Raw genomic sequence first — 20,388 nt, 5'->3', positions numbered from 1 at the left:
AGGAAATCGCTGCGGGAGCCGCATCCTGCCTGCGCTAGCGGCTCCAGAGGTGGAGGCAGAGAGGGCGGAGAAGGCAGAGAGGGTGCCGCAGAGAGAAAAGTGTCAAAGCCAGTAAGTCAGAGCTCTAGAGCACGGGATGGAGAGCAGAGCCCCAGGTCTCGCTTTGCAGATCTATGAGCTCAACTTGCCGAACTGCCCGGCGGGGTCAGGGCAGTGCTTTCTAGGCTGCCTGTCAGTCGTGCCTCTAAGGGACGGTAGGGTTCCTCGGTCGGGCCTTTCAGGGCTCCAGGCTGCGCTGTTGCTGGCTGCCTGAGGTATCTTGAAGCCAGGGCAAGCCTGTGCAATGCTTGCTGGGGACGCTAGGACTCCGCATCCTGGACAGCTTCACTTGGAATTCTAAGGGAGCGAGCACTCTGCCTCCCATTTTCTCTCTGGAAGCCAGCAAGATCCTGGCGGTGAACAGTATTTCGGCGACTAAGACGAGAGCTTGGGAGAGTTGTAGTCTAGAACTACTTTCCCTGCCCTTGTTCAAGCTGCCCGGGCTGGGCTGGTCGGAAGTGGAGTTGTTTTTAAAGGCAACCGCCTCCGGCCTGCTTGTCACTTCAGAATAAGTTAACAACCTTCAGATCCAGTACTAAAACAATACTTTTCCTATCCGAGTCACTAAATTAGTACTGCTGCTGGTATCAAGTGATTACTCTGCAAATATACTTGATGGTGAAGTTAAAAAATCAAAAAACTCCCCAAGTGCCTCTTGAGCAGAAAACACCAACTAGCGATCATGACTATTTTGATCCTGACTGCTTTCCCAGTCACCCTTACATTCACATATAATCTGTCACCCTAGCATCTTTAGTTAGTGATAGTCATCTTAAAGGCGTTACATTATGATTGCGCATCTATGCAAAGATTACATTAGGATGTAAGATTCCTGATTACAGACGAAATGAGTGAAGTGATTATACAAGTTGCTGGAGAACTCGAACAGTTTTTAGTAAGCTACTACTTCTCTCTTGTTGAAGGTACGGCTTTAGAACACGGTGAAGGATACTTTTCATGGTGCAGGGAAGGAAAGCCAATGCGCAGGTAAGCCTTTTTAAGAATATGAAACATTGATTTCAGTGATTGAAATTAAGCTTCTACTAACAGTGCGTCGTTTACAATTATTTATTCACAAACCTTAACAAATCCTGCTTGGAATTAATCGTTCTTGTTTCAAGGAAATCGAAACTAGTAATGTCAGAAAATAGCAACTTCGTTTATTTGGTTGTGTTGTTTTGTATTGTTTAGGGATTTTTGGGTTTCTTTGCTCGTTTGTTTGCTTTGAAACAAGAACTGTTATGCAGTCCTAGCTGTCTTGGAACGTGCTGTGTAGACCATAGTGTCCTCAAAATCCGAGATCCACCTGCCAGTATCTCTCAAGTGCTGAATTAAAAAGTGTGCACCACCATACCCTACAGCTTTATATTGGAATGTAGGCGTTAGATTTCTAAAGAGTTTGGATTTTCTGGTTCTTAATATTTAAATCTGCCTTTCTGCATAGTAGTTTTTTGTTACCCATAACCATTAAGTGTGAAACTTTGTGAGCTTACTATAAATATAATACCCTGTACAATATAGAGGATTCTGTTGCCAAGGAAAAGTTGTATTTGTAAGATGCTGTACTGCATTCCCAGTTATGGTTTGATTATTTTACTGGAGTTCATCAATATGCTTACTAAAATAGCTGCATTACAGTAAAGCTTAAAGACTAAAATGGATGTAGAAAAATAGAAAAGTATGTAGTGCCAGTCTGCCTTCCTCCAGAATTTACTAATGCCTTTTCTCAATCTGTCTAAGAAATTGTACTAGAATCTTTATTGAGACAAGTCGGTTCTATTTATTCATTGTTTAGACTTGTATTATGGTTACAAACTTATTTTGTCACATGTCACTTAACATCAAAGATAACACAGAGACCCTCATAGAAAAGAGGCGTCCCATCATAAGGACAGGATTTAGGACTAGGAGAAAGGCTTGGCGTGGCCATGCAAACCTGTAAATCCCAGCACCTTATAGGCAGCGGCAGCAAGATCTCAAGATGAAGTTCAAGTAAAGAGTGAGAATCTATGTCCTTTTCAGATTTGTTATTGATACATCAAGTGGCTTTGAACTGTTGTGCTTTCTCTTGTCCTGTTCACTTTGCTGCTGTGTGTGTCCATGATACAGCATTAGGAAGTGCTCATGAATGCTTTAAGATGTCCAAATGAAGGGCAACATAGAGGTGACACATTCTGTTATCTTACGTCTTACCCTATAGTAAGAAAATATTAGATTATAACATACAAACTAGCCACACATATATTAAGTGCTTCACCACTTCTTTTTCTAGCATGATTATAAAAACCACTGTTTTTTGTCTGATCCTCAGTTGCCATAAATGTAAATAAATCTTATGTAATTGCTAAAATAATAACTTAATATTTTTAAATTAAATTTTATTTTAAAAAAAGTTTCGTATAATGTAGTTTGACCATATTCTTTCCCTTCCCCCAGCTCCTTCCAAGTCCTCCCTACTCCCTACCCATGCAAGTTCCTGTTGTTTTCCCTCTTAACCGCATGAGTATGTGTGTGTGTGTGTGTGTGTGTGTGTGTGTGTGTGTGTGTGTGCACACCACCACCACCACCATGGAGTATGTTTTATGTTAGCTAGCCCCTCCTGAGCATTGGGCCTAGCCTGGACTGTGGTTGATATACTTAGTGAAACCTGAATTTTCTTCTCTCAGCAGTTATCAGTTGCAAATAGCTTTTTGGTTGGAGAGAGACTTTGTGCCCAATTCCCCTTCTCGGTACTGGGATTTTATGAAGGAAAACCAGACTGTGGCAATGTTTTTAGTGTATTAGAAATTTCTATATAAAATATACACAGACTCACTCAATGCCAGGAGCTCCTTTTCTTTATTACATAATGCTGTCAGCTTTTTAAAATGATGTTGATAATTCTAGTGCCATCAGTTGTTGAGTTACAGTTTTTTATTATCAGACTTGGCCAGTGGTCAGCCTACCCATTATTCTTTGGTCCTACTTTGACTGAATGCTGCCTACATTAGGCTATGGTCACGTTTCCCCGATCCATTCCTTCTGCTGCTAAGACTCAGGAAGTAACCTTTCCACGGCAGTGCTGCCTTTAAAGAGACTTGGAGTGAAAGCAAGTCTGTATTGTGATTTTTTGGCTGCGTGCTCATTCTCGCTCACAGATTGTAAGTTCACCCATAGAACCGAATGCCCCACACCATAACCTCACGGCACCTAATGACTACTGAATAATTGTCTGAATGAGCAGCTCCTGCGGGCTCTTTCCTCTGGCTGGGGGACAGACTCTATGGACAAGAAAAGATTGAAAGCTCTCATTAAAGGTATTCTTTCGTAATATTAATGCTTGTTAAAAGAGAGATTCACTTGTTTTCTTTTTTGAAATGATATTATTATTATTATTATGTGCATTGGTGTTTTATCTGCATTTTTGTCTGTATGAGGGTGATGTATGCCTTGGAACTGGAGTTTCAGACAATGTGAGCTGCCGTGTGGGTCTGGGATTAAACCCAGGACCTTCAGAAGAGTAGCCAGTGTTCTTAGCTGTTGAGCCATCTCTCCAACTCCTTAACATTATTTTTAATTGTATGTATTTATGCAATAAGGCGTGATAATTTGATATATGTGTATAATGTGTAATGATCAAATTAAAGTAATTAACCCAGTCATCTTTTAATACAAGGGTTGTTTGTTTGTTTACCCATTATGGAAAATACTATGCAAGTCCCTAAAAACAAAACAAAGTCTATCACTTGGCCAGCTATCCCATTTAGATGTGTGTGTATGTGTGTGTGTGTGTACGTGCGCGCGTGCGTGTGTCCATCCAAAGGACATGACATCATTGTATCAGAGAGATTCCTGTCCTACTGTGTTTATTGCAGCACACAGACATGATATATAATCACCTGAAGTATCCATTGAATAGAGGAAGTAGAAGAGCACACACACACACCAATATGTAGTCATTAAAAAAAAAGAATATGCAGCGACCTAGATAAGTTACAGCAACCTAGATCAAAGTATGTTAAGTATTATGTTAAGTAAAATAAGCCAGATATATAAAAAGACAAAGCTGGGCCCTGCCCCTCACTGGCTGTTCCACTCAGGACAGCAAGTTCTGCACCTCATCTGGGCAGCATAGTAGAGTTGGCCCTAGTGGTAGTGGTGTGTGTGGTAGAGAATGGACACAGACTGACTCTGGGGCAGGTGAGCCAGCCCTGAGGTTATGATCAAGGGAGACCCAGCTCCACCACTCATGAGGTAAATGGCATGGGAACAGGTATGATGCTCTCTGCCCCCCTGCCCCTCATCCCCTGCTGGGGTAGGGAGAGCTGGACCTCAGGTCATGAGAGCAGGAGAGCTCGCTCTGCACTGACTGCAGCACTTGGGGGAGCAGGCCCTACAAGTCATGGCCTAGACAAGGGGGAGCCAGTCCTGAAGGTGTGAAAGCAAGAGAGCTGACCCTGCCCCTTGTCTGCTGCAGCACCTCAGGAGACTGGGCCTTGCACCTTGACTGGGCAGCACAGTAGAGCTGGGCCTGGTGGGGGTCGGGGGGAGACTCAGGAGAGCCAGCCCTGAGGGCGTGAGAGCAGGAGAGCTGACCCTGCTCCTCACCAGCTGCAGCATTGGGTGAGCTAGGACAGTGCTGGAGATCTGGCCCTGGTGGCACAGGTGCAGGAGAGCTGGTGGGCTGACCAACTCAGCGATCACCCAGGCCCAGATCCAAGGCTTTGAGTTAGCTTACCCCAAAGTCTACCTCATCTATGAACTGCTTGAGCATGTGAAAGGGTTGGTCCTGCAGATCCAAAGCTGTAGGAGCTCCCTGACACTGAGGATTTAGTAGTGATGGTTTAGCAGAAGTCAAATGCTTCAAAGCAGACCAATGACTCATTGCAGTGAACATTTACAAGTAAAGATGTGTGGACAGAAGGGTGTACTGCGGGACACACGGCAGCTTCCATGAAGCTTTGTTTGGGGGAGGGTAGTTTGCAGAGGCAGAGACAGATACAAAGGAACAGGAGATGAATAAAATGTACATGATGTGGCCGGGCGTGGTGGCGCACGCCTTTAATCCCAGCACTTGGGAGGCAGAGGCAGGCGGATTTCTGAGTTCGAGGCCAGCCTGGTCTACAGAGTGAGTTCCAGGACAGCCAGGGAGAAACCCTGTCTCGAAAAAAACAAAAAAACAAAAAACAAAAAACCCAAAAGTGTACATGACGTGAAAGGCACAAAGAATGAATAAAAAGTTTAAAAAACAGACAAAAGTACATATACTCAAATGTAGAAACTAAACAAAACTGATTTCAGATAAATAGAAGATAGAATATTGACTATGAAAAGCAAGAGGATGGGGGATATAAGGGGGCTGAACAAAGAAATGATAGATATAAATATTTAAGTTGTTGTAATGCATAATTAACAGTTTTATAAAATCAACTGGTATTTTATTAGCAAAAGTTTTATGTATTTGCCTGTGTGTATTTATATGTATATGTCATTACATTTAAAATATACAAAGCATATTCAAAGTTGGGTATAGCACTGCATGCCTGTCATCTCAGCATGTGAGAAGTGGGGATAGAAGGGTCAGAAAGTCAAGGTCCATCCTGTGCTATAGAACAGACTAGCCTGAGCTAGACAAGATCTTGTCTCAAAACAACAACAAAAGCTGTGAAAACTAAGTCTCCCAGGATTGATCCCAGGTCCCAGTGGTTTTTTCCAAAGGCATACACAGTTTCTTCTGCATTATTTTTAAGGCCTTGCAATTCATGTACAAGCATATGTACAGTATGTTCTCTCTCTCTCCCTCTCTCTCTCTCTCTCTCTCTCTCTCTCACACACACACACACACACACACACACACATATATATACTAGAAAATAATAGTTACATATAATACAATATAATATATAATTATATAATATTGGGGCTGAAATATTGGCTCGGTTGGCAGAATTCTTACCTGTCATGTAATAGGTGATAGGTAAACCCTGTTTAATCCAAAGCTCTAAATAAACCAGTTTGGGTGGCCCATGATTATAAAATGACTCAACTATATAGCAGATTTGAAGCTTGTGCTAATGAGATGCTGCCTCAAAAAACAAGCAAATAAACAACAAAAACCTGAGTTTCCTCCCCTTTTAGCTGCAGAGCAAACAAACAAAATGGTGGAAATCAAGACTATAATCATGAAATAGTTTGGCCTTTATTATCTTTGTAGGAGCCAATGTACAGGACTTACAAAACAGACTCAAAGAGCTTGCTTTCTGGCACTTGCTAGAGATGCACTTGGATTCTGAATAGTTCTGAAAGGAAGAATTTAGGTTGTTTGTTTGTTTAAATCAACATATCACACACATTATTATAATTCTTTGCTGCTTTACAAATCAACTTGTGAGCTACTATGATGACACATTCCATGTAATTCCTACACTCAGGAGCTAAAGCATGAAGACTCTGAGTTCGAGGCTAACCTGGGCTATACAGCAAGACCTTGTTTCTATTTCTTTTTGGTGACCAGTACATATAAACCTCTTTTATATATATTTCATACACATTCCTACGCACCCTTTAAGTAAGTTCTGTAGTGAACATCCATGTAAGTAGTCTTTGCTCTAATGTATAAGCATAGCATGTACTTCTTCCACTTCCACATGGGTTCCCAGGATCAAACTCAAGTTTCTGCACTTACACAAGAGAACTTTTTCCAGTGAGCCAGGTTGGATGGCACATGCTAAGCCATCTGGCTGCCCCAAGAACCCTAAAGAAGGGATTGGGGACAGGCAAGATGGTCAGTGGGTAAAAGTCCTTACTCTGTACTACCTGATGTCTTGATTTCATCCTCAGAACCCACTTAAAAAGCTAGATGCTGTGACACACACCTTTAACTGCAGACTCCTACTGAGGTGATAAGCAGACGGGAATCCTGGTAGTTTATACAGCAAGGCAGGAACTAGAGAGCCTTCCATAGGTAGAAGGCAAGAACCAACCCCCAAAACTTATCCTCTGACTTGCACATATGCACGGTGACACCACACACACACACACACACACACACACACACACACAAGTGAATTTCTAAATTTTAAAAAGAAGGGTGTTAGAACTGGAGATGTAGCTCAGCTCAGTAGGAACAGCATGTGTCTTGCATATGTGAGGTCCTTGGTTCAATCCCAGCATTCCAGGCAAAGGGGTGGGGTACAAATGGTGAGGATGGAGGTTGGGCGGGGGGTAATGAAGGGCACTGTAATGAGAGAGAAATGAAGAAGGAGAAGCTTGTGGGGAGGGAGATAATAAGACTTAAGTTCTGGGTTATATGCAAGGGAAGTGCATCCTAAACTTAAGTATCCGGTATGTGAAGGAAGAAGGACAAACAAAAATTATTGAAATCCACACTTCATTTTATTACTGAGCCACTTCTAGCCTACAGATCCACTTTGGGCTGATTTTTAGACACATGGTGGCTAGGTAGGGAAAAGGTGAAAATAATAGTAAAGAAACGAACATGAAAGAGTTCTGGTAGTTTATCTGAAAGATTACCTGGGGTAGATCTATGTTGGGAGAATCCACCCGCACCAACTCCAAAGGTTTCAGCTTAGACAGTTGAGTGCTGCCCTGCTGGGATAAAATACACAGATAAATGAACAGGGTCCTGGACATGTTAGGAGTTTGTGTCTTAGAAGGAGCCAAGTAGAGATAGCTGGCTGATAAATGAAGAGAAAAGAGATTTATGCGGGAAGGTACTAAATCATGAGTCAACCAATATGCAGAGGTTCTTGACGCTGTGGGTCTGCATGAGGGAATAGAGAGGAGCAGCAGCAAGGATGGAATACTGGGTACCATGGGGTTAAGTGGGGCTTAAAGGGAAAACAAGGAAACATTCTAAACAAATAGGTCTATACCTGCAGTTCATGTTTACTCTAGCAAGTCTGAAATGCATGCTTAAAAATAGGAGCAGACAGATTTACTTGATTAAACTGGTCCCAGTGTGGCATGCACACACTGTACAATATCTTGCTCACAGAAAATCTTCTTCCCTTTCTGGAACACAAGAAAGTTGGATATTGTGCTTCATTTCGTAGTCTTATTCTCATTTGGAGAATCCTGTTACCCAGGTTTCTTCTAATGAAGTATTAGGACAAAGTATTGAGGGTCCTCTAGAGCTGTTTTCTTTCCTGACTTACAGGGAGGGCAGTTTGCTTGCATGGCTACTTTTATCCAGTAAGCAATGATAAGATGTCTTGGAGTTAAAAAAATTCACAACCTAGTTCTAATTTTAAAAACAGGCCGGGGCTGGAGAGGTGGCTTAGCAGTTACATACTGCTCTGTGTGGAGAGGACTGCTCTGTAGAAAACCCAAGTTTGGTTCCCAATACCCATATCAAGCAGCTCGCAGCCACTTGTAACTCCAGCACCAAGAGAATCTGATGGCATGGCCTCTGCAGGCACCTGCACCCATGTGCACATAACACCCACAGTATACCAGTGGGCCTAATTAAACATAATAAAAACAACCCATTTTAAAACAGGAAGCCAGGCTTCCTAGAATTAGATAGGAAATCTATTTAGAAGGTGTCCTGTTGTGCAAAACCAGCACTGTGAGATATTTATTTATTTATGCTCTGAGAATTTGTTTATTCAAATCTCTATCCAGATGTGTTTTTCAAGTGTATTTATAACTGTGAGTGAGTGTCATATCTTAAAATACAGGTTGTTGATTTCCAAATTCAAAAAAGAGAAAATGAAGTATTGAGGATTGAACCCAGAGCCTTACACTGTTAGGCAAAAATATAGAAGGAGAGGTATATGAATCTCAGAAAACATTCCACTTATAAACTTAAAACATTATACATGTTTTAGAGTGAAAAGGTATTGTTTTCTAACATTTTTATTGTAATTTATTTCAGAAAATGATTACTTAATTGATACTGTTGTTAGTATAGTCGTGGGTCTTGGGAATATTTTTTTTAATATTTTTATTAGGTATTTTCCTCATTTACATTTCCAATGCTATCCCAAAAGTCCCCCATACCCTACCCCCCCACACACCTACCCACNNACTCCCACTTTTTGGCCCTGGCGTTCCCCTGTACTGGGGCATATAAAGTTTGCATGTCCAATGGGCCTCTCTTTCCAGTGATGGCCGACTAGGCCATCTTTTGATACATATGCAGCTAGAGTCAAGAGCTCCGGGGTACTGGTTAGTTCATAATGTTGTTCCAACAATAGGGTTGCAGATCCCTTTAGCTCCTTGGGTACTTTCTCTAGCTCCTCCATTGGGGGCCCTGTAATCCATCCAATAGCTGACTGTGAGCATCCACTTATGTGTTTGCTAGGCCCCGGCATAGTCTCACAAGAGACAGCTNTATCTGGGTCCTTTCAGCAAAATCTTGCTAGTGTATGCAATGGTGTCAGCGTTTGGAGGCTGATTATGGGATGGATCCCTGGATATGGCAGTCTCTAGATGGTCCATCCTTTTGTCTCAGCTCCAAACTTTATCTCTGTAACTCCTCCCATGGGTGTTTTGTTCGGGTCTTGGGAATATTTAACTCTGATGTTTTTCCCAACTCTAGATTAATCCAGGAATTTATATTCTCTGATCTAGGGTAGTGAGTATTGTCAAATAAAACCAGCCACAGAGAGTCTGTGCTACTATGTTCGTGATATATAATGTGAGTTAGCTGACACTGTTATCCAACAATAGTTCTGTAAATCCTTTGTCATTGCTTCATCATTCTACACAGCAAATATTTCAGTCCTTATCCATTCCTCTCATGATCTGTTACCTCTCCTTTTGACTGCCCACAAGTGATATGCAAATTAATCTCCAAAGGAAATTCTTCCATCTGCCTAAGACCCATTTCTTCTGTGTTTTAATTCCATACCTTATTACTCTCCAGTGGACCACCTTACTGCTCAGATGTTTAGAACATTTATCCCACCAGACAAAGAAGCCATAAACATAAATGAGCAAGGTATCGACATGATCTATTTCCAGGTCTCTTCTAATTTCTCATCACAGGTACCTAAGAAAACATAAAATATACAGGGAAAAAATGCTTTCTTTCATAAAACCCTTTGGAGAAAATGAGATAAAGAAGGATATTAGATTTTTAAATACATTTACAAAAATAAATAGTAGAAATAGGAGAATCAGATCTACTCTATAAAACTAAATCGAATTTCTAGAGCGAAACACTTGTAGAATTAAATACAACTTTCCGGAATATTTAAAAGTGATATCTCAGCCTACCAGTGACCCCCTGTTCTCATGGCCTCCTGTTCTAGAAGAACAGGATAATAAAGTCATGTAGCTATATGTTTGGTTCTTTTCTCCTAAGGATAATAGATAGGCCCAGAACAGATTTCCAAAATAACTTCTATTTAAAGTATTTGGCCCCGTTGTCCAAGACAGCCTGTGACAATAATGCTCTGTATTTGGAATCAGAGAACCTAATACAGACAGATTTCAACATCATCAGTCTTTATGAAGTGAGCACACTTGTCCCCATTCAGTACCCTTCCATGGCCTCTGCATCAGCTCCTATCTCCAAGTTCTTGCCCTGTTTGAGTCCCTGTCCTGGCTTCCTTCAATGATGGAGTACAATGTGGAAGTGTAAGCCAATTAAACCTTTTCCTTCCCAAGTCACTTAGGTTATGGTGTTTCATCACAGCAACAGAAACCAGTTAACTAAGACAAGACAGGTTCGGTAATTTTTCCACCCTAGTGAGTGAAGAATGTAGTTTTTACTAGTATTTACCTAATTACAAGCCTGGCTCTTGTGTGAGCGCTGGATGAGAATGTTTGGAGGATATGCTTTATTTTGACAAGAAACGTTCATTTCTTAACAGCTCCTTAGTGGACCCGTGATCCGTGTGATGGGGTGTAGCCGAGTGCAGACGAGGCAGAAGCACTTGCTCGCTAAGAGCTTTTATTTTCATTGCAGGACTGGGCCAATATATTATGTAGTTATGAAGAAACATTAAGCAAGGTGAACGGTTCTGAGAAATAAAAATATGAAATTTTCATATAGGATGGTCTGATAAGCTGGTAAGCAAATGTATGAGAGGAATGAGGGAATGAGCACTACATATTTTGGGGGAAAGAATTTTCAGGAAGAATGAATAAAGGTCTAAAGCAAAAGAAGCCTTGACTTGTCCCCAAACCAGCAAGAAATTCTGTGGCTGGATACCAAGGGGAAATTAGGAGACAGGGTCAAAATCTCAGTGGGGAGAGGTTCCAGCAAGCTTGCTAAGCTTTGTCTCCTCTCTGTTGAGCATCTTTAAAAAGGATTTTGAGTACAGAGGTGGCTCTAAATCTGGGATTTACCTTCCCAAAGCAACCTTTGATTGCTGTTTGGTGAAGGGAACATAAATCTGCAGAAGGAGAATCAAGACCATCATTCATGAAGATGCTGTAATAATCTAGTTGAGAAAAGGTTGGGGATAGCCAGCCTTGTCATGAAAGCTGGGCCAGTAAGAAGGACGGAAACTGTGGGGTTTGCTGATGGTTGGGTTTGAGGGTGATAGGAAGAGACTCTAGGAGTTTTGGATGGAGCAACTGGAAGAATGAAAATGTTCTCTGTTAATCTGGAGAGAAGGAGAATCAAGGAATTTGGTTTTAGTGATAGTGAGACATTACCCAGGTAGGAAGTAGGAGTCCTTTAGACATTTGTTTGTAGGTGATGAAACTATTATGTTAGATTAATTCCCCCAAAGATGATTATCCAGAGTAGAGATTTCGGGACTAGGACTTAGGAGAATGACTTCATTCAGGAGTTTGGTCCACGCCTTTGATCTCAGTAATAAAAGGCTAAAGCAAGAGGATTATAAGGTGGAGGTCAGTCTGGGCTACACAGTAAAAAATTAAATTCAAAAATTAAAACAAACATAAGCATTACTTTCTAAATTTGAAAAGCATTTACTTAGACTGTAGAAAAAAGTGCTGTTAATGCAGTACTCAGAACACAAAGTGTATGTGTCGATGCATACAATGCTGTGATAGATAGAAAGACTGTGGCAAGGGTTCTATATTCTGTTGATTGGACCTTGCTATGTACCTCAGACTCCACCCTTATCCTCTCCGGTGCTGCAATTACAGATGTGCACTACCACACCGTACTTAATGCTATACTTTTAATAGAACAAAGTAGTTATGCAAAAATTAGCTTATCCACATTATGCCTAGATGAAATAAAAATATACTTAATTGTTCTACAATACTATTTTATTTAATTAATTTAATCTTAATTTTACATAATTAAAATTGGAACGGTAACACTTTGATTTCAACACTTAATATCAGTGATATGGGAATTTTCTAGTTAGTCTTCCTTCTTAAACGTTGATTTTGTTTTTTCTTTTAGAAGCTTGCTTTGTACCAATGTTACCCATGTTGTTTATTCTTCCATCATCTCCTACACACAAGACAGTTGAGAACTACTAGGGATACTCAGTGGTTACGAGCACTGGCTGCTTTTCTTTAGGTCCGGGGTTTGGCTCTCGGTAACCACATGGCAGCTCAGAACTTTCTTTTTCTTCAGTTCCAGCAGGGCTCTGAGTCCTTCTGGTCTCTGCAGGCACTAGGCGCACACGTGGTACCTATGTGTCAGTGAGATGATTCTGTGGGCATGTTCTTGTGGTGTCCTTGCCCTTATGGCTCCTGCAATCTTTCTCCTTTTCCACAGGTTTCTGCAGAGCTAAAGCTCTGGCTGATGTTTGGCTATGGATCTCTGCATCTGTTTCTATTAAGTGCTGTGTGAAGCCTCTCTGATGATAATTGGACTAGGGACTAATCCATGGGTATAGCAAAGTATCATTAGGAATCATTTTATATTCTAGAAAGATTGACAAACCAATCTTAATTAATAAACTAAATTAATAAAAGAAGCAAATAGAAGACCCAAATTAGTATAATTAGAAACAAAAGGGAGATATTATAACATGTAAAAATGAAATTTAAAAAATCATAAGGACCTATTTTAAAGTCTCTGCTTATTAACCAGATATTTTTGATATTAGGGCACAGAGACTATATGATGTTTCAGTCCACCTGAAACAGAAAACATAAAAAAAAACACATTTTCTAGATATTGATAAAAGAAGAGATAATATAAATTATTAATGACATATACTATATACAGATAGAAAAGTGTTGATATATTATAATAACATGACTCCATAAGATATTATAAATTGCAAACTGTCTGGGATCTTGAGAATCACTTGACTCGATTCAACCTAGAATATAGCCATGTGGAGGCACACCATGTCTGGCCTTGGAGTATTAGGGTACTATATAATTAAAATTAAAATTGGATTTGTTTTCAGGAGAACAGGTTTTAAATTCTGAATCTACTCCTATGTTGCATTGTTACCTTTTTTAATTATTAAATTGTTTATTTATTTACATCCCAAATACTGCCCTCTCCCTGTCCCCCCTTGAAGAGGTCCTCCCCCTCCCCCCATCTCCCCTCTAAGAGGGTAGCCTACCCCCAACTCCTCCTCACCACATTGCCCCGACTCTGGTGCATCAAGATTCTCCTTTAACTACTCAGCTTTAAGTATCAAATTTTAAGCTGTCAGGCATAAACAATGTTGCTTCTACCGGACGTTGGAAATTATGAACAGCTTGTATTGAATCACCTATGGACTGAGGCCAACCAAAAATATTAAGATTGAGATTAAAAGTAACATAATTTTAACAATAAGCTGCTATTGGAGAGGGAAGGACCATGGTCTATGTTTTCAGCAGTGTGACTTTGTCATGGATTGCAGTTTCTGCTCCCTAGAATGTCCTGTTTGTTTCCTCTCCTTCCAGGGGACTCTTGTGACCCTCTGTGCTTTATTAAACTATAACTGTAGCAGCACCGTAGCTTTGTGGGAAGGAAATTGATAGGCAGACTATCTTTCTCAGACCAGATGATAGACTATCTCAGTATAGTCACAGATAATTGGTGTCTGGAAGAGACTTAAATAGGGCTGACCCCAGTGAACAGAATGCTCACGTTACCTGTCTCTACCTTTTTAAATTAAGTATTTGTGTGTGGGTGTGTGTACTAATGAGGGTGCCCTCAGAAGCCAGCGGTCTGACTTTCCTGGAGCTGGAGTTGCTGGGAGTCGTGAGCTTTATAGCGTGAGCACTGGGAACATTACTCAGAGCCTCTGGAAGAGCAATCCGTGCTCGTAACTACTGAGCCATCTCTGTCCCCTGCCCCCTTCCTAAGAAGCATAATACCTTTAGAATACCAAAGAACAGCTAAATGCATGTAGTGTCAGAAAAGAAATGCAGTGATCTAATTCACTAAATTATGGGAAACCCCAATGTAATGTCCCTTATTATGTAGCAAAACAAATCTTTAAAGTAATTAAATATTTATCACATCCAAACCTCTATGGGTGATATGAAACAATTACTTCAATAAAGATTTATTGATATATAACATACAAACACTCCACATATTTAATGTATACATTTTGATGGGTTTGGGCATATGGATACACCTACTGTATTAGTTTCTTTCTTTATGATAAAATCCCTTGGAAGACAGGCTCATAGTTGAGGTTAAGTTTATCACCAAGTCAGGGGAGTCCTGGAAAGAACTTGAGAACACTGGTCACATTGCATTCAATCAGACATAGAGTGAGGAACACTGACCCTCAGCTTTCTTTAGGACTCCAGCCCAGGGACTGACAGTGCCCACCTTTAAGAGGGATCTTCCCACCTTAGTTAACCTAGTCTAGATAATCGTTCACAGATGGGTCTGATGGCTTGTCTCCTAGGTGCGTCGAGATTTCAGCCACCACACCGTGTTGCCATCACCACATACATAAGTCCATCACCTCCAAAAGGTACTTTGTTTTAAATGTAGTTCATAGTAGAGCATTTGCCTTACCCCCAGAAAACAAATACTACAATAATAGTTTATTAACTGAAGCGCTTTTGTCTGGGCCACATTTTTATCTGGGTTTATTCCTTCCCTTTCCCCTTCTTGCTGGGGTTATGTTTGTTTTGTTGATGGCTGTTGAATGTTTTTGGTTTGGAGTTTTTGCTTGCTTGGTTCAGGTTGTTTGTTTTGAAATCAGATCTACTGTGTCACTGAGTTAGCCTTAAGCTCAGTTTGCTACTCAGCCTTCTAAGTGCTGGAACACAGCACACACCTACCAACCCCAGCTTGTTGCCCTCTTCCTGGTTATTCATGCATTTCCACTCTAAATAATTAAGTTCTTCAGTTGCTTCTTGATGCACATTTGAATTTTCTTCAATTCACAGCAAAAAGCTTTGCGTATTGTATAATTGATAGGCATAGATTCTCATTGTGTGTTCACAATATAATGATTGTGAAATTCTAATTATTCGCCAGTTATTTAAACTACTGTTTATCTACCAGGCTCACACCCCCATTTCTAGGTCATAAGATGAAAATTGTTTCTCATATATTAACTGAAATAACCTTTTTAAAGATAATAAAACCTTAACTATGTTTCAGAAACTAAGAGATAATACTGAAAGGTGGGGGCTGGCAAGATGGTGTAGCAGGTATACACTTGACACTCAAGCCTGATGGTCTAAGTTTAGTCCCCAGAATCCACTGTGGAAGGAGAAAACCAGCTTCAGGACGTTATCCCTGATTTCCAATTACAAGTGGTGTGTGTGTGTGTGTGTCTGTGTGATCCTGCACACAGATAACACTAATGGTAAAAAAAAAAAAACCCTAAAATTAAAAAAGTCATCTCACATCATTCCACTTTCTTTTAGCTGGAAAAGGGAAGCTTAAGTTCAGTTTGTTATGCTGAGTTTAAAATCCATTTTGTAGGCCTCTTTCTCCACATTACTTGACTTTCCATATTTTACTAGGGAAGGTCTCCATGACTGAATCAAAACAAGCTGTATTTGGTACAGTTTCCTGGGCTTTTAAAGAGAGTAGTACCGAAGTCTGTATAACAAATAACAATACCTTTATTTTGAATTGCAAAATAGCCCTACAAACTTTGCCCTTCTTGTACTGACTCCAGGAGGAAACTATGACTTATTCCAAAGCAGCAGAAGACCTCTTCAGAAAGAATCAGGGTTTTGAGAAAGTCACTAATAATCAACGTGGCTTCTTTATCTGTAGAAGAAGGATATTAGTCTAGATGAGTCTATGATGCATTTTATTTCAAATGTTGAAATATTTAAACCACTCCACTTAGGTTGTGGGATTTGGGATGGGCTTTTGTTGGTTTTGTTTTTGCTTTTTTAGTCCTAAAGAAAAATAATTTTTGTAGCCTCGAGCTTGTCTGCTTCTTTTTAAGACTGATTTATGTTTATTTTTATGCATATAGGTATTTTGCTTGTATGTGCACTGTGTGTTCAGTGTCCTCAGAGGCAGAAGAACATGGCAGATGCCCTTGAGTTACAGCTTGGACCACACACACTTAATATACAGGAAATAGCAGCTTACAGACTTCAACAGTGGTTATTTATATACAAGTACAGTTCCCAAGTTCCAGCTGTCACCCACCCTAGCACATATTTACTTGACCAGAACCAATACCAACAAGTTGCAGAATAACTTTTTAAAAAGGTCTCCTTCCCCTGCTCTTTGTACCCACACTCATGACTAAACAGAATGGATGTAACTCTTTTCTTGTCTGTTGGTTTGTTTTTTAGCTGCTTGTGAGGCACTCTGCATTTTACAATTAAATCTAATCCTGTGTATAACACTCTTGTTATAGAAAAATCCAGATCTCCAAATAGCTGATGTAAAATTAAACTTTCAGAAGATTATGGATAAAGTAAAGAATGCCTGTGGACCAACACATTTTTTTCTCTCATAGTAAAGCCTGGCTGAGTCAAACTGATCTGACATGTGGTGCTTTTAAATAAGGCTTGTTATATTTAGAGTTCCTGCACCCAAAGCAATCTAATCTGATGTTAGTCTAGAAGCTTTTAAGAGTGGTTCCATTCTTAGAACCCACATTTGGGGAGATCAACCACCTGTAACTCCAGTTCCAGAGGATCTGATGTCGTTATGGATTTCATGAGTACCCACACGTACATGGTTCACACACACATAGACATCTAAAATAACATTAAGTATTTTTTTGAAAATTTGAGTCTTTTTTTTTTTTTTTTGAGGGAGGTTGGTATTTTTTGAGATAAGACCTGAAGTTCTGATCTTCTTCCCTCCATGTTCCCTGTGCTAGGATTATAGGCCTGCTCATGATGCTCAACTTTTTATATAATTTCATTAGGGAGGAAGGCATTGCTGGGGAATTAAACCCAGAACATTGCATATCCTAGGCAAATTGTCCACCATTAATCTGCATGGTGGCACACAGACAGACATGGTGCTGGAGAGGTAACTGAGAATATCTGGGGCAGCAGGCAGCAGGAAGAGACATTGCTACACTGGGCCTGCCTTGAGCATATGAGACCTCAAAACCCACGTCCAGTGGGTTCTCTAAAGATCACACCTACTCCAACAAGGCCACACCTCCTCTAATAGTGCTACTTCCTGTAGGCCTGTGGTGGCCATTTTATTCAAATCACCACACCCAGCTAGTTAATTTTTAATATGAATAAATATAACTAACTTATTTTACAAATTTTTACATGGTTATATTACAGTAATATTTCTAATTTAAAACTGCAAGTATGTAGCAAATACTAAATGGAAAGTTTTTATGTATACCATCTTATCTATCTTTGTGAAGTGGATACCCATTTTAGAATTAAAGAAACTGTAAGCCAGGCTGTCCTGTACTTGGGAGGTTGGAACAGGAGGATTACCAGGAAGGAGTTCAAGGCCATCTTGGACTATATCATGAGTTCCAGGCCGTCTGAGTTATAGAGTGACTTCCAGACCAGTCTTAGATGTAGAAACCCAGTTTCAAGACAGACAGAATGGCTAAAATGATTGACTATAGCTGGAACATTTAGAGAAATAGGAAATTTATAGCAGAATAGCCTTAGTACTCAAACATTAGACTTGATGAGGAGAGAAGAGAAATCTTAAGATACAGTAGAATGTAATACTAAGAGTTTCTCGACTCAGATTTAGCAGGGAAGGGATTTTATGTTTCTCACTGTTCATTCATTTCTCTCTGTGACTGCGCTCGGATCCTCAGTTGGTTCTCTCACCTCTGACCAGCAAGCCGCGCCAGTTTCTTTACCATCGCCCTGTTCATAAGATATGTTGATTTAATAGCATTACAAGTGTAAGTGCCAGCCGAAAGTTACTCAGAGCCTTTCTTACCAGAGACAACCCAGCATGAATTTAACATTTACTTTTCATTATTAGCCAAAGTTTGATTTTAAGTTTTCCTTTCATTTAGAGATTGCAGAATCCTCTGAATCCTCTTTGGCTCTCAGCAGTTACCCAGCATCAGGGCACCATGCTGTTCTTCACAAACCATGTGCTTTTGACCTTGTGGTTTGGGGTGTGTGTGGATTTTTTAAGTTCTTTAGAACCATTATAATTGACTGTATATTTTGGACACATACTTTATTAGATTAAATAAAACTATCTTTGAGACAAGAGTTTGCTGTGTAGCCAAAACTGTCCTTGGCCCACGTGACTCAGCCTCTTAAGTCCGAGGATTACAAGCATTCCTTGCCATGCCTGGCTGATAAGACTTCTTAAAGTGAATTACAAGTCATTGGGGTAATACATCATCCCTTCAAAGTTAGAATCCAAGAAATTGAGTATTAAATGTAAGTTTAATTTTGGAGGTTGTTAGCTATCTTCTTTTCTTCCTGTCTATTCATGTAGCATAAACTCTGTGTTACAGACTTCATGCCGAAGGAGAAATAAACACCAGCTACTTTAGGAAAGTCACAAGTATCAATATTTGAATCAAACTAAACTTAAGAATTAAAATTTGGGGCTGGGCAAGGTATTGCATTGCCTCTAATCCCAGCAATTGGAGGGAGAGACGGGCAGATCTTTGTGAGTTAGAGATCAGCCTGGTCTACATAGTTGAGTTCCAGGACATCCAGGGCTATGTAGAGAGACTTTGTGTTTTAAAAAAGTGTGTCTGTGTGTCTGTCTGTGTCTGTGTGTGTATTTGTTTTAGTTTGGGCCCAGAAGAACTGAATGGCTCAGTGCATAAAGGCACTTGCTGCCAAGCCTGATGATCTGAGTTTAATTCCAAGGACCCACATGTTGAGAGAACCACCTCCCACAAGTTGCTCTCTGACCTCCATACATATGTCATTGCATATATGTTCATCCACACATGCATGCATACACAAATACACACACACTGAACAAATAAGTGTAAAGAATTAAAAATGAAATAAATATAATTAAAGTTTTTAAACAGTTTTATAGGTCTAATTAGTCTTGTTGGGAGAAGTGTTTGGTTTTTTTTTGTAGAGAGAACAATTTTAAATGCTACTCGTGAATTTTAAATTTTATTTATTTTATATTCAGAACTTATTTTTTAAAATTACCTGATAGAATTTTATAAGTTTGAGAACAGTCCTATTATTACTATTATTCCTTTTATTATTTTATAGTCCAGTCATTATCCCCCTCCCATTCCATCCTCCCACAGTTCCTCATCCCATTCTCCCCCACCTCATCTCCAAGAGAATGTCTCCCCCCACCTCCAACCCATGGCCTTCCTACTCCCTGGGCTCATGTCTCTCTAGGGTTAGGAGTGTCTTCTCCCACTGAGGCCAGACCAAGTAATCCTCTGCTGTATATCTGTCAGGGGCATCAGACCAGCTGATGTATGCTGCCTTGGTGGTGGCTCATTGTCTTGAGAGATATCAGGGGTCCAGGTTAGTTGAGACTGCTCTTCTTCCTATGGAATTGCCCTCCTTTTCAGCTTCTTCCAGCCTTTCCCTAATTCAACCACAAGGGTCCCTGACTTCAGTCCAGTGGTTGGGTTTAAGTATCTGTGTCTATCTCAATCAGCTGCTTGCTTGTTGGGCTTCTCAGAGGACAGCCATGCTGTAAGCACACCATAGCATGTCAGGCCTTGGAGCCTCCCCTTGAGCTGGATTCCTAGTGGGGCCAGTCACTGGACTGCTTTTCCCTCAGTCTTTTCTCCATTTTTGTCCCTGTAGTTCTTTTAGACAGGAACAGTTCTGGGTTAGAATTTTTGACTGTGGGATGGCAACCCCATCCCATCCCTCCACTTGATGTCCTGTCTTTCTACTGGAGGTAGACTCTATGAGTCCCCTCTCCCCACTGTTGGGCATTTCATCTAAGGTTCCTCTCTTTGAGTCCTGAGAGTCTCTCAGCTCCCAGGTCTCTGGTGCATTCTGGAGGGTCCCCCATCTTTCACCCCCTGAGGTTGCCTGTTTCTATTCTTTCTGCTGGCC

At 40.5% G+C, this 20,388-nt stretch overlaps 1 protein-coding gene across 1 annotated transcript in view; it reads left to right on the top strand.

Annotated features, from left to right (window-relative positions):
• Nucleotides 1-20,388, top strand: part of Klhl20 (kelch like family member 20) — a 43,014-nt gene continuing 22,626 nt past the window's right edge. The window contains exons 1-2 of the mRNA XM_021161449.2: nt 1-111; nt 1,023-1,086. Of these exons, the coding sequence (XP_021017108.1) occupies nt 1,079-1,086 (8 nt within the window). The 5' untranslated portion in view covers nt 1-111; nt 1,023-1,078. The remainder of the gene's footprint in view (nt 112-1,022; nt 1,087-20,388) is intronic.

The sequence above is a fragment of the Mus caroli genome, chromosome 1 (genome assembly GCF_900094665.2).
Source record: "Mus caroli chromosome 1, CAROLI_EIJ_v1.1, whole genome shotgun sequence".
NCBI classification, from domain to species: Eukaryota; Metazoa; Chordata; class Mammalia; order Rodentia; family Muridae; genus Mus; species Mus caroli.
This window is presented reverse-complemented; position numbering and strand designations above follow the sequence as displayed.